This window comes from Anabas testudineus, chromosome 12 (genome assembly GCF_900324465.2).
Source record: "Anabas testudineus chromosome 12, fAnaTes1.2, whole genome shotgun sequence".
Classification (NCBI taxonomy): domain Eukaryota; kingdom Metazoa; phylum Chordata; class Actinopteri; order Anabantiformes; family Anabantidae; genus Anabas; species Anabas testudineus.
Window position 1 is genome coordinate 5,499,526 of NC_046621.1, and position 14,809 is coordinate 5,514,334.

General features: G+C 41.5%; 1 protein-coding gene across 2 annotated transcripts in view; it reads right to left on the bottom strand.

Moving 5' to 3' along the window:
- LOC113158038 (netrin-G2) overlaps positions 1 to 4,134 on the bottom strand; it is a 53,969-nt gene extending 49,835 nt beyond the window's left edge. The window contains exons 1-2 of one of the 2 annotated variants that reach the window (XM_026353698.1): positions 3,755 to 4,134; positions 1,910 to 2,658 (exon numbers count right to left, since the gene is read on the bottom strand). In XM_026353698.1, the coding sequence (XP_026209483.1) occupies positions 1,910 to 2,128 (219 nt within the window). In that variant the 5' untranslated portion in view covers positions 2,129 to 2,658; positions 3,755 to 4,134. Of the gene's footprint in view, positions 1 to 1,909; positions 2,659 to 3,362; positions 3,470 to 3,754 lie in introns of those variants that run through there. The other variant, XM_026353699.1, reaches the window with a different exon arrangement.
- Positions 4,135 to 14,809: the final 10,675 nt, after the last annotated feature.

Here is a 14,809-nt window from a genome sequence, read left to right on the forward strand (position 1 = left end):
GTAAATGTACACCAATTAGATAAGAAACTGGCTTTTCTGTAAAGCTGCCAAACCCGTGGGCAAGAGCAAGAGGGAAAAAAAATGCTTGACTGAAAATAAACGATCTGTATGCGAATAACCCTTAACCAGTACCTAGTTGGTGCATCTAGAAGAGAGCGAGTGATGTCATGTCATTGAGTCCCTGCTCAAATGTGCACAGATGGGAAAAAAAGTGGAGAAAATTAATATGCGCTCCTTATTCCGAAATGCAGAGATTTTCATTTATTCCAATGCAAGATTCTGCATTATTACATGACAGTAAAGGGCCTTAAATGATAGATAGAAATCTGTCAAATACTAATCTAGTTAGAGAATTAAGCCTACTCTCCTTTCTTATTATGTAGGAATTTGAGTCTGACATCCCTCACTTCTTAAGTAAACATCCATCTCACTCTTTAAATCCCCAACTAGCTCACCGGGGGGGTGTTTCAATCCCCAAAGCCACGTGTGACCTGAGAAGAACTAGAACTTTCCGGTATAAAGACCCCATCCGATGTAAAAGTGCTGACTAAGACCACAGTTCTTCCTGTCCCGCCCTCCATCCTCTCTCTTCGTGTTCTCTCATCAGTCGGGCAGCACGCTCTGGATCCTCACAATGGAGCAATGCTGGCCAACCCTTGTAAGGAATCCCATTAAGGAGCCCATCAATATTTCATCATTGCTCACTCAGAAACATAGTTATAGAAGTTTCCAGGCTGGGACCATTAGGGGGCAGACGTCAATATGTTATGGCAGCGAGCATCTCTCTTCACTTCTCCACTGTCTCTCTCTTGCCTCTGTCCATCTCCCCTCTCAAATCATTGGAGAGGCTTTTTTCAAGACGACAGTGGTTTCCGCTATGTCTACATTAAACAAATCATTAACCATTAGGTATCCAAGGAACATAATATCCTTTCCTGCTCTTGTCAGATAACCCCAATTACTTTTATTAGTCTTAGTAAGAGGAAGGGAAGAAGACTGTGGTAGAGGGTTGTTTGAAAATTTGTCTAAAGGTCAGACATCTCTAGTCACACAGAATACAAATACCCAATTAACAGCATGACATCGTTGTATAATTTGATGTAGACAGGCCTAAACGCTCTCTTGAAACACTTTCTGTGAGAATTTGACTCATGGCTGTTGAGACGGGTCTAGCACCTTCAGTAGTGGCCAGCTCAGTGAGTGGACAATGCGATCATCAAGAGGACAAACTTGCTGTCTCTCACACAGAGTCAAATCCTAAGATGCAAATATAAAACTTTACCCTGAAGAGGCAGAGGGATGCTTAATTGCAGTCTTCTTAGCATTATAATGATTTTATAACCCTTATTTCAAATTATTACATCTACATTAGCTGGGATGGGATCTAGCCCGCAGGCTAAAGTGTGTTAAATATTGCTGTAGAAGACATTTTAACGAGTTTTCCTCCAGTTCACTCTTCAGTGTCCTTGGAACTAAAGAGGTCCCGCTATATGCATTTTACCAGAGGAAATGTAAAGTCCCCTGGAAGCCTAAAACAAACCGGATCTCAGGCTGCCAAGTCCATACTAATGTAAACAACACCTCTGGACCTCTCTGAAGGAGGTGGAACCATGCCAAGTCACAGCACCTATGTCATCCCTTTTAAATTATAGTGTGAAATCTGCTCTGACCTTAATTATGCATGTCATTACTTTTCACGGTGCATTAATGGTTCAACCACATAACCCTGCGATCCTGTAATATGTTGTTAAACTATTAACTATTAATGTAATCAATCTTTTCTGTGAGTAAAGAGCACTCGTTTGCATTGTGCACATACTTAAAAACTTAAAAAATAATAATCTCTCCACGTGTTAATGTTAATAATAAAGGTATAAAAGCTGCAATACAGGTCCCAACATGAACTCACCAAAGTACAGAACCTCTCAGGTGGATTTCCACACGTGATTCCGGGGGGATCCACCTTGATCCGCATGTAGTCTTTCATGGACGCCGGTTTCGGCTGACACGCGTAATGCTCCCACACCGAGCCCTCATCCGTGCTCACCAGGGACTTGCACAGTTCGTACTGGCCCAGAGTGGAGGCCAAGCAGTGCAGCAGCAGCAGCAACACGACCTGGAGGAGCATGGCAGGCTGGGGTGGTCTGTGGAGCGGGGTCCGGCGGAGGGTGAGGGGGCCACGGAGCTCAGAGGAGAGATGAAGCGCATGGAGCGGTGATCATAAGGAAATAGTGGACATTCTTACCGCCACACTTCTGTACCGTGAACTGAGGTGCAGGTAAATTGACACAATTCGCCTCCAGACTTGTAAATTCCCTAAATGACCACAGAACACTGTTCGGCAACTTTCAGTGTCTCTTCTCAAAGACTGACGGCCCACGGAGAGCCGACAGAGGGACACTTTGTAGTTTTGACGGCTGACTTTCTGAGGACGATGGGCGGATGGAGAGGTGGACAATGTTACAGAGACTGATCTCGGCATACGCTTTAACCATAGTGTTTCAGGACGATAGGTGGGAGATGTTAACGCGGGTCCATGTCTCAGAAGGCGGTTTCCTGCAGGGAAACCGGGACGCTGGTCAAGCAGGATGTGGAGGTTGCTGCGCCTTCAGGTATATCCATTGGGTGATTTAGCCTGGCCGAGCTCCTCTGATTGTCCTGAAGCAAATTGAAAACACATATGATTAACACCAAATCATCACAAGAGTATAGCTGTCTTATTTGCAGAGGTCAGCTTGAAATTAAGCCCTGCACTACAATCCTCTTTCGCTTAAATACAAGTTTATTGAGGCGCATGTGTGGATGGATGCTTGGCGTTAAAACTGAGTATAATTAACTTTTTAACTATATTGTGGGAAGCTGGAGATTTAAGTTAAAAAATTAAGTGGATGTGTGACAGCCTGATGAAGGAAGTTTAAAAACCTGCGGTGCATTCGCAGCTGCTCATCCAAAAGAAGCACTAAAAGCTCCGCACTGGATGGATAACCTTGTGCGTAAAAACACGTGCTGCTGCCGGGTGCCACCTCTGCTTTCAATAGTTGTAATTGCTCCTGGGGCTGCTACAGATGTTTTTATATAATCTCTGCTCTGCAAGAAATATCTATCCGAAAGAGATATTTATTAAAATGTGAGAAAATGTGCAAAAAACGATGTGAAAAATACTCAATTCGTCTTTTGCCTTTCGATTCAAGCGTAATTTTCTCCTGAGTTCATAAATAATAACCCTGTTCGTCACTCTGTCTTACTCCACTAGACTCATCAAATTAGTAATAAACTTTAGGTAAAACAATCTGCAGTGGAAGTGGGTTTAAACGGAATACATGAACACATTTGGTTGACATTTTTTTGCAGTGTGGACTCACTAATCATAATCCGTCTGTCATCCCACACTGAGAGAAGCCAGGTTCTTGCGCAACCTATCCCACACAACCCTGTGGACTTAGTTCAGTTGTCAGCTGAAGTCGCTAAAGCTATTTCCCGGCACCGACAGTGTTGTAGGGGTGTGTCACTTTCTAGTGCATCCCACCGAGCAGCCTCGCTCACACTACATTGCCTTTGTTGTACAGTCACAAATTAACGCTTTGGCTTAAAATAGTGCAAATGAATACAGGAGGACCCACTCTGGTGATGATCCTGGAGCGTTCCGGATATTGTGTGGGGTATAACTCAGCAGCTCCTGTGTGCAGACTTCAAAGAGCTCCAGCATCATGCACCGTGTTGCGAGATGTTTTATCACATCAGATAATGCACTTACTTCTAACATGCATCCGTGAGACGGGTCAGCACTTTGTGTGGCGCTGGAGTGCGTGCACGTCCCCCTCTCTTTGGTCGGTAAGATCCTCCCGATCATCGACTCGCTCCCCGCCGCGGTCCTCACTGTACTCCCGTTCTCTGCCCGACTCGCTGTTTGTTTTTGCCTTCGCAGGATACTTTTTTACCACCGTGGACGGCTGCGCACGGTAGATCGGTGTCCTAGATCTGGAAACGGCTGGGAAAAGAGGACTGAAATCCGGCGTCTAGGAGTATCAAAAGTATAAAATATTGACTTTGAGGAAAGGCTTGTGCCCACCCTTCTTCCCCCCTGTCCTCCTCCTCTTCCTACTTTACAAGCTCGGGTTTACCCGGGATGCTCAAGGGCAGAAAGACAGACAGAAAAAAAGGCTTTATGGAAAATATCACCCTCCCTCCTTCTCCTCCTCCCTCCTCTCTCTCTCTCTCTCTCTCTCTCTCTTTCTCTCTCTTTCACACACACTCTCACTCTCTCTCACTATCTCTCTCTCCCTCCCTCAGTTAATTCCTAGGCTAAATCCTTTTACCATCACTTTCAATCACTATCTGAGCTTTTATCTGCTCCAGTCCTGCAGCCTGAACCGGGGAGGTGCAACTTCCCCTCACTGCTCCTGCTCCAAACTGGTCCCATAAGGTCTGGTCTGCACCTTGCTGGGCTTAAAGGACCAGCGGGAACAAGGGGAACCAGCGTCGCTGCACACTCTCCCTTCATCTACCCAGATATGTAAAAAAAAGTAAAAAACACTAGACATAGTCTTGTAATACTGTACAGCGACTTCCTTCTATACTATATTAGTATTTATTTCTTGCACGTTGCCTTAAAACTCTACATTACACAGGACTTTGTACATGCTGTATATTAAGTTAGGGGTTTCTTCAGGCAGCAATGGCCTATGTGGGACATTAGGCTCGTTATCTAAAGGATTACTATGCAGGAGCATCCACGACATGATAGTTTGAATATGTGCGTTTTCACCGTGCAGATGTTGTGTAATAAGTTCATTCTACTGCAGAGTGGAGCAGGGACTTTTACTTCTTATACAGAAGTGATTTACCATCCAGTTGCCACACGTAACTGACTTCTGGATTATTTTGGAGACCCCATCAAGTCGTCCCAAGGTTAACAGCAGGGAAACTGCTAAACTTCTGAAAAGTTGACAAATACATCAATATTCTGCTGCACAAATATGGGTTTGCAGTTTCACTTTTGTTCGCATCCTTGCGTCAAAAACATAATTTTTGAGATACTTTAATATCAAATTATTTTCTTTGTGTAAAATGTGAAAATATTCGAGTCCTTTCAGTTTGAACACAGAGAAGTTATACAGTCAAAAATGTGACTTGACGATTTCTAGCAAAGCTGACTTTAACAGAAAGCCTTTATAAACTATAGGAGGCAGGGTGGTCTAATGGAAGACAGTGTTGAATGGAGTTGGTAAATTTAGGTTCCAGCATTTCTGGAGCTTGACTTATAACAGCAAATGAAAATATCGCAACTTTTTTTTTTTCCACATTCAGGATAAATCTTGGTTTTACTGACCTCTACTGGTTTAACTTCTCAGTCCAGGATGGGTCTGTACACTATCACCCTATGTGTGGTGACAAGTGCAGGTTGTTCGAGGTGAAACAGGACTGATGCTTTACCAGGGAGGTGAGCAAAACTGAACTGTGAACATGCCCCCTCTCTCTATGGTCGCTTGAGGGGTACAACTAAGGATTATTGATTATTATGATCCTTTATAATCATTAATTGGTCTTTAAAACATTTATAAACATTGAGTAATACCCATTACAGGTTAGGCCAAAATCCAAAGTATCTCCTAACTGAGTCCATCAACATTTTAGTTATTTGTTTATTTATTGTTATTTAAACTGATCAATGATCAAAAAAGTTGCCCATAGATTTTTTGTTATTAAATGAATGAGTGCAGCTTTAGATTTCCTATAGTAGGTGAACAGTGAATTAATACTGTCAGGCATCTACTAAAGACCCCAAAGGTCCCTGCACCTAATTTTGGAAACCACTGAAGTAACTAACGGCACTGTACTGCCAACACAGGAGCAGATGTGTACAGTCAGTTCACAGCAAGCCAGGGTACTGTAATTCACACTTCAGAGGTGAATGACAAGCATTTACATAATTCACACCTTTCGTCACATTTTGGGGCAGCAGAAGAAGAAAGAGGCCAAATGACAATAGGGACAGATGTATGTTCCTGTATGAAACGTGGCAGCACACCCAGGAGTGGATCAATAGCTTGTCCTTGTCGGGCCTTCCCTCTCTTCTTGCATCTTTGAGACGAGTCTTCACTCTTCTTGTTGTGCTGAGGTGTTTTAGAGCAGAGGGTCCCCTTTTTCTCAGCAGTGTGAGCCGGACCAGGCTGAAAGACAAATTCTCCCCTCAGGGATCAATAGAGCATCACAAATACGACATTCGCTGCTATAAAAGGCTCTTGATATAGAATACCACAGGCCCTTAATCGACGTTGGACTACAACAGAAGGGGGGAAAAAAAGGCCCGCTCAATTTGTCAAACAGCCCTCAGAGTGAGTCAAAGATGAAACACACTACATGGCATTTTCAGTGGGTGAAGAAAAATTCTAAAAAATATAGCAACCTATACTGTATTTCACCTTCAGCATTCGACTTCCAAAGGTTTTCATATTTTACTGCTAAGAATTTGAGACCTTGTCGGACAAACTCTGCTGGGTTTTCTTTTTCTCACTTGCATGGTGTAAGTGATTTAAAGCAGAGGTTAAACGGTGATTCAGATTCACATGAGTTCATCTGATTACACGTGCATTTTGTGATTAAAAAGCCTCACATTTGACTAACTACAGATTTTCAACTACATCTATATTTGATTTTACACTTTACTAAATTCACTTGAATGTGCATCAGTAACCTGATAGAAATGTCAAACTTCAACATGATGAATGACTGATATTGTATTTTAGAATCCAATTATTTCTACCTAAATAAGAGCATCAATAACAATAGAACAGCTTGTCCTAGGTAATAGACACCCTATAATATGTAGCACCACAGAGCATGGACATGGCAGTGCAAACCTAGACATCATGCTTGGGAAAATTGGCTTCATGTGAATATTATATAATTTCTGTGATTTATTTAAGAGTTTATTTAGAAATCCGCTCTGTGAATCATTTGGCTCCCCAGAGAGAGCTCACCGCATCTGAAAAGTTGTGCAAAACGCAGAGAGTCAGTAAGTGGAAATATTCAGATGACGAGAGGCTTCACCGTTCTCTCTTTTTCTTGGTCACTCACCATCTCTACACTTTCTCTCTCTCTGTCACTCTCACCCGCTGCATGTTTGTATTTTGGCAAAGGATAGAACTGTCAGAGCAGTCTAGCTGGCAGACCTTGATAAAAAAAAATACCCTTCATCGTGGCAGCATGCAGAGTTTGGACAAGGTTCAGGAGAGGCCTCATCTCATCTCCATCTTTCTCTCTTTCACTCACTCACTCACTCACTCACTCACTCACTCACTCACATGACCATTTAATCATCCATGTGAAATGAACCTTGTACAAACTGCCGAGCCTTGTACAGTGTGCAAAGCACAGTGTGTTGGGACACTTTCCTTCTATAACTTTACTTATAATATAAAAGAAAAATCTCCCACTTGAGCCACAGTTGCCCCTGTTACGAGATATTCCAAGAGGACAATGTTGCATCTCAACTTGCTCTTCTACTTCTAGGTCTTGGTTATTGTTGTCTGATGAGTTTAGAGCATGTATTGTATTTGGAGGAGACATTCATTCTACACATGCAAGCTGCTATAAACACAACAAATCCAAATCTGAAACTGCTGGTGATTGAGTTTCAGGTTTTTCCTTTTTATTGCCTGAGATTCAAGCTCATAAATTTAGCTTTAAGAGTCTGCTTGTGTAAATATTCACGTCTTTAATGTTTTTCTTAAAAGTTATTTTAATTTAGCTCAGCACATCTCATGCCCTTTAGTCCATCGTTGGCCTGTAAGCCTAAGATCAGAGAACATCTGTCACATGTACATATAATGTTCTTTAATCAAGCAAGCAGATGGGTCCTCCATACAATAGACACAAACACGTGTACACACACACCCATTGTGGTCTCCTAGCAACTCCTAGTTAGTGGTCCTACCTTGGGAGTGATGCTCTTTTCACTTACATCAGGTGTTTGCCCACTAGGGAATCCAGAAATAACCTTGGAGTAACCCTGAAACACCGGCACATTTCACCTCATTCCTACAAACCACATCTACCCTTCACCTAGTCAGTACCCTCAGAAAGAGGTATTAACCCTACAAGCTCTTTTCTATCTCTGTATTTCCACCCTTCTGTAATAGTATGGCTTTTTTATCCCTACTGCCACTACATTAATCGAGTTTTAGGGTTGCGTCTCTTGTGGTTTGTTTCATGAGAAACCTGATGGGTAGGAGTGGTTGTTGTGGTTGAGAAGCTAAAAAAAGTGAGAAGTGTAATGAGCAGCAATGACACCTGCGGGCTCATCCTTGTACATCACATATCAGTCATTTCATAAGGAGTGATGACAAGCCGTGGACTGTGATTTAACAGCATCTGCAGAGGGCCCAGTTGGTGTCCTGTCCCACACTGAGCTAGCAGCAGAAACACTAATCTGCTGTAGAGTGTGTGTGTGTGTGTGTGTGTGTGTGTGTGTGTGTGTGTGTGTGTGTGTGTGTGTGTGTGTGTGTGTGTGTGTGTGTGTGTGTGTGTGTGTGTGTGTTTATATGTGAGAGGGAGGAGCATACAAAAGAGCTATTGTTTATATTTATTTTGTATATGTGTAGCAGGAGTGTGGAAGGTAAATCCATGCATTAGTTGCACTACATTTGTGTGCGTGCATGTGTGTTTTCATGGGCTCTTTTGTGCTTGTCAGCTGCTGCCTGACTGAGTCTCCTCATGTGATGCAGTGATCAATGCAAACCTCTGGAGGTGCCTTTCACACAGATGCTTCTCTGCACTCTTCAACACTGCAAAGTGTCTGTCGCCACTGAAGGTTACGGTAACAAACCCAACCTCTCACTCTCCCTCTTACTCAGTGGATCAATCAATTAGTCATTCACTTTTTCTTTCTCACTAAATGTAAAGTTGCAGATCTCATCGACATGACAGATGTAATCATCCAAAAAAGAACAAGTGAGCTCATTGTTCACTGACTATTTCATTCACTGGCGAGCTTGTTTATTCATCTTCAAGACAGTAATCAAAGCCTCTGGGAATTAAGGTCCAGTGTAGACAGGATGATGATTACTTGAACTGTTTGCGTATTGATAATCTGTTCACATTCACATCAGTCACAGCTGAGCATTAAGGCCTGTAACAGGCACGTAACCTGTTATAGTCGACTGTCTGTGCTCTATGAGTTTACATTTGTGTGGATGCAGCAAACACTCGTGAACTTTTTTTACTGTAAAACTTCACTTTCCTTTATCCACAATTCTCACTTGTACTCATTTTACTCGTTCCCTCAATCAATCAATTGCAGTGTTTCTCATTTTCATACTGTAAATTGAGTGCATACTGTATAACATGATCTACATATTGTTATTGCCTCCTCTTTTTTTGCTGCGGTATAGAAAATCAATTATACACGGATATGAAATTAGCAGAACACGAGCCAAAAAGTCAAGGAAAGGAAATGAAAAGAAAGCAGTCTATGGACGTCATTGTCAATTGAATTTCATAATGAGAAAGATATAATCATTATTTTTGTTGACTGAGCTGTGACCAATGCTTCCATTTCCTTTGTGCATATTACCTTCGTATGAACTGTGGGATTAGGACACAGATGTCTTCTCACTGTCTTGCTGTTTTACTCTTCAGTTGAGAGTTGTCTTTTTGTGTTTGTTTTGTTTTGTTTTTTTAGTTTTATAAACTACACAAAGTGTTATTCCCCTGAATGACTGCAAAGGGAAACGTGAATGAAGACAGAGCAATGTCAAGGAGTACTCCACAATTAAACTATCATAGCTTTTGAACACTAAAAAAGTGTGCAGCAGAGGTTGAGATGTCTCAACTTACAGTTGTTATTATCCATTTTCCAAAATAGTGGATACATTAAAACATTTCCCACAATGCAATCACATCATGAGAAGACAGAGCAGCATTTCCCATGACTACTGAGTTGACATATAAAATCAGTGGCATGCCCCTTTAATGACTCTAAACTCTTAATATGCACCCATGGTTCATCATTTCCTTGCGATCTCCTCTGTTTGTGCTCTTGAGGTGTCATAAAAGGTGTACAGTCTGCTCACCAGAAAGGTCTGCTAACAGTCGTTCGGCCTACTCACACCATTATATCCTTCATTAAATGAGCTGTAGAGGAGAGAAAGCGATTTATCCTGGTGCTCCGAGGGCAAACAGGGCACGGTCTGTTCTTCAGACTGACGCTGACATTGGGGGGGGGGATAAATCCAGCGAGATCAATACCTGCTTTTTGTCTCATTGATTTGCTCATACAAGATCACCCTCGTCCCACCCAGCGGTTCTTCCGCCATGCTGACCCCACTCTGTCACCTGTGGACACCATTCATTCATCTGCCTCCTGTAGGGCCTATCTGTTTCACTGGCTGGAGACAGTGACATGGTACAATGCAGCGTTAGAGGTCTCATGATGTCATGTTTTAAAAAGAGCAGGACAAGGGTTGAATTGACTTCTTTAAGGTTGTCATCATGAGCAGCGTCATTTTGTTAACTCATCATCCGCCTCAACCTTTTCCTTCTGCAGTCTGTGCATCTGTAATAACATCCCACTACTTAGCTTCTGGTGAAGAAGACTGATGATTTCTATAGCTATCGGCCATTTAAATGTTTTTGCAAACGCAGTGCTGTTGTTTTTTCACAGTGTTAATATGAGACTTGTTTGTATGTATGTATATGTAGCCTGAAAACTTGCATACCACAATGTTAAGTGTTTTTCAAAATACAGACTGTTGGGTTGCGGTGACACTTTTCTAATTGAGACAGTATCACAGATTATTCCTGTCTTTGTCGGTTTTTTATGACTGGTAGACGTCTACTGTAACCTTTTACTGCAGCGGCGTTTTGTTTCCATCACTCGATCAGCAGTAGTCTTTGTTTATTTCTGTCCTTCCTCGGGGGTAAATAAGACCCCGCTCTGCTAGAGAGGAGCCTGGGTAATGAGACTTGTGTCTTTAGAAGCTCTACATCCACCAGGTCACGGGTCAACCTTGGAGATACAGGGGAAATGGATATAAGGCCGGAGGAATCTACTTATATTATATTTCTACTGTGTGTGTATGTGTGTGTGTGTGTGCTTGTCTGTGTGTTTGCATCACGTCCTATTACAATTTCATAAAGTAGTCACACACAACCACCAAAAACACAACCAGTAACACACAATGTTCGGAAACAAATTAACAAAAGTGAAAATGACAATTATAACGAGAATAAAAATCTGATTAAGGATAAAAAGAGTGAGAGAATTTTACTCAATAAATGGGTGTAAACAATATATGTATGTGGGTAGAATTAAAAGGAAGAGGACAAAGAAGATTAAGGAGGAAAATAGCAATGAGAAGAAAAGCAAATATAATCCCTCGATCAAAATGAGATGTAAACAGCCACTCATCTGAAAGCCTCTTCGCTCTCTGAGACCTCGCTTCAGCAAAAACTTCAACGGACAACTTTAAGTTTCAATTTCTGTAATTGCAATTTTACTGTAACCTGCCCTGATGTCTACTTAGTGGCCTTTTCTCTCCCAGTGTACTGCGGCCATCTGTTCGACATGCAGTAAAATACCATGTCTAATAATAACAACATTTTCTGTCTGTATTTCACGATTATAAGACACAACATGTATGATATCATTAGTCAAACCAATCAAACTTTGTTCTTATTTAGTACACACAATTACATACAGTGATATTTATAGTTTTGCTAAATTACAATGTTTCATCTGATTTATTGCTCATCGGGACCTCAGCTCTACCGTTTTAGCAAAATTGAGTTCATTCTTGTGGTTTTCCCAATCACATAATCATAAACCAAGTACTTACCATCGTCTGATTCTGGCATTGAGGGCACCATAAATTGGTGAGGGGCCTGGTCACACCTCTGGCCACACCTGGACAGTCCTAACATGTATGTACTTGACAAGCACTGAACAGCAGGGACAGGCTACTAGCTGGTGAGCATAGGTTTATTACCTAAAGAGCTAGATGGTTTAGTCAGTAGTTGGCGGAGAACAAAAACAAAAAATAATAAATGAAACATAATTAAATGTAATGTGAGTGTTTTCTTAAATAATTGTGACAATAAATTTCAGTTAATAGCCCAGTTAATGTCAACTGAAACTATCAAGAACCAATATAGTTCATCGCAGTAATAGATCAAATTTAAAAAAGATGTGAAAAATCTGTGTTATACTGTACATCTGTAGGTTAAGTTAGTTTTTCTCTTTGATTTTCTGTTTAGCTGCATGTTGTGTTTTGCACTTTGCAGCAGTTGCACATTAAGGCTGACTGTGTCATGTTTTGTGGCCTTTTGCCTTTTCTCTTTCCCCTCGCATCAAAAGCCTTTAAAGCTTTCTGTGAACATACATTCACAGCAGCTCATCAGAACTCAGTGTGACTAGTGACAATCTGCAGGAAACTCTGTTAATTATTATCAGATCCAGCACCCACGGTAGTTGTACACTGGAGTTCACTATATGACTTCAGTACAGACCAGAGGTTTGCAGGATTTAACAGAATTTCTTCTCCCACTCTCTGATATCTCCCTTATTAGACCCAGACAAAGAACATTGATTCTCGTGCAATTATTTTCTCTGCTCCACCACAACTGGATGGGTTCCTTCATGCTTTTAAGTCTGTCTTGTCAGAGTGTGTACTGTGCTTTTTTCCTGCGCATAAATAAGCGTGCGTGTGTGTGTGTCACATGAGTATCACTTTTCTGTTTTTCACATTTTCTACGCTGTTTTAATACAAGTACATTCCTGAACATATGTATGCAGACCTTGATCAGTCTGAGACTGAACTGTATTTTCCCACAGCATACAGGATTGGGGTGATGGGGCAGAGGTAGTGGGTCTTAACACGTGCACTCCTTCTGTCCACTCACACTTGGAATGAAGTAGGCAGTGCGGTGGGGGTCTGGCCAGAGATTAGCCCTCCTCCATCTGAGTGATCCCAGGTCTGCAGCAAAGGCAGAATGGCCTCTCCTCTGCAGCTCCCCACGTACCCATTAATGTAAACACGATCAATATGTTTGTTGTGAGACCTGCACGACTAAGAGGGGAGAGTGAAACCACACGACCACGAGGTCAGAGTTTTGCCTCATTCTCACCATTTCTACACCCCATCACATCTCCATGTCCTTTTTTCTTTTTACTGTACTTACTGCAGCATATTGCACATTGTGCACATGGCTAAATTACTCTGTTTAAATCAGTTTAAGGGTCTGGTTGGCTGCCAACAAGTGTTGTAGATGAATTGTAAAGCAATACAGAAGTTCAAGGAGATCCAGCTTCTCTAGCTGCTAAATACCAGTTTAAGGGAAATGCAGATTAAGTAATAAAGTAAAAAATATAATCTACAAATTGAACGACAATGTAAAGTATTATATAATTTAAAGGATGCACTTGAAAATAAAGTGAGTTAAGATAAAGTATATTATATTAGCTATAGCAACTGAAGTCCTAACATCCCTGTTCTAGCTTTTTCTATTTCTCGCTTAGCATTTCATTTATTATTGACTTTCGTTTGGGTTTACTTTCCATATTCTAACACAATCTTTGCTGTCATCTCTGACTTGCAAAAAGTCCTAATAACCTCTCACCCGGAAAGACTTCTCTGAATTTTAATGGCATGATTTTGGTCGCCAAGGGAGACTGCAATTCATATTTGATAAGCATTTCATTGTTGTGTCTCTTCTGTCGCTCTGTGTTCAAGTTCACAGGCTTTTACCCAGAGAAAATCTGCTTTTGAGGGTTAGGAGCATATTTGAACCTTTAACTCTCAGCAAGCTTTAGCAGCTACTATTGACCCAGTTTATCAGTTTCTTGTGAGGATTAATATTCTTTCTGTTCCCAAAATAAAAAAAAATAAAAACAAATTGGGTTGTTTTATGAGAGAAACTTTGGCTGGGTGTTTCATCATAATAATGCCACAGTAACCTAATTTCATCGTGTCATTCCTCACCTGTACCCTGTATGGCCTCAACATGATCCCTTATCCATACCTGTGAAAGACGGGTCCCACAACCCACCTAATATTTAAAACATGATGGAGCTAGCTTTAAACTGAAAAGTTTGTGTCTCTGTTTTCCGCTTTAAAAAGGACTCTGTTTATTAGAGTTACATATGAGGTCTTGGGCAAAGCATCACTTCTCACTACAACCTCAGAGAATTCGTCTGAGAAAGGAGACATATTTTCTAAAGGTTGAGCTGCTCATCCATGCTCGTTCTCATGGCGTCTTGTGGGAATAGTGCTCTAACAATAGAAGCTCAGAGGAATCTGTTGGAGCTGTGGCACGGTCCGATCTTTGTTATGTGACTTGTGGGCCCAGGAACATTTGTTCTCCTTCATCTCTTGATACGTGTGGGATGAACAGATCCTTCCCGGGAGAGTCCAAACTGTTGGCTCGATTCAACTCTCTCCATCTCTCGGCTTCATCATTCTTGTCATCTTTTCCTCTCTTTTGCCAGCCTTGTTATTTTTCTTTATATGGTTCATCTCAGTAATATTCATCTATTCTATATTGTCTGACTTAGCCTTTTCCCCCTCTTCTTTTGACTGTCCTTCCACCTCCTGTTATTACACTTCTGTTTTCCTGTAATCATGTAAGTGGAGTACGTACAGAAACACACCCACACTAGCAGAATAATGAGCATGGACAAAGTCGCACATCACATGGGGCTGTGTATTGGGGAGGAGTGTTAGAATATGTGTTATTATATGTTTGCCTTCTTAGATAACTTGCATGAAGCTGTAAAAAAACTGAAAAATGAAATCTAGAACACTTGCATGTT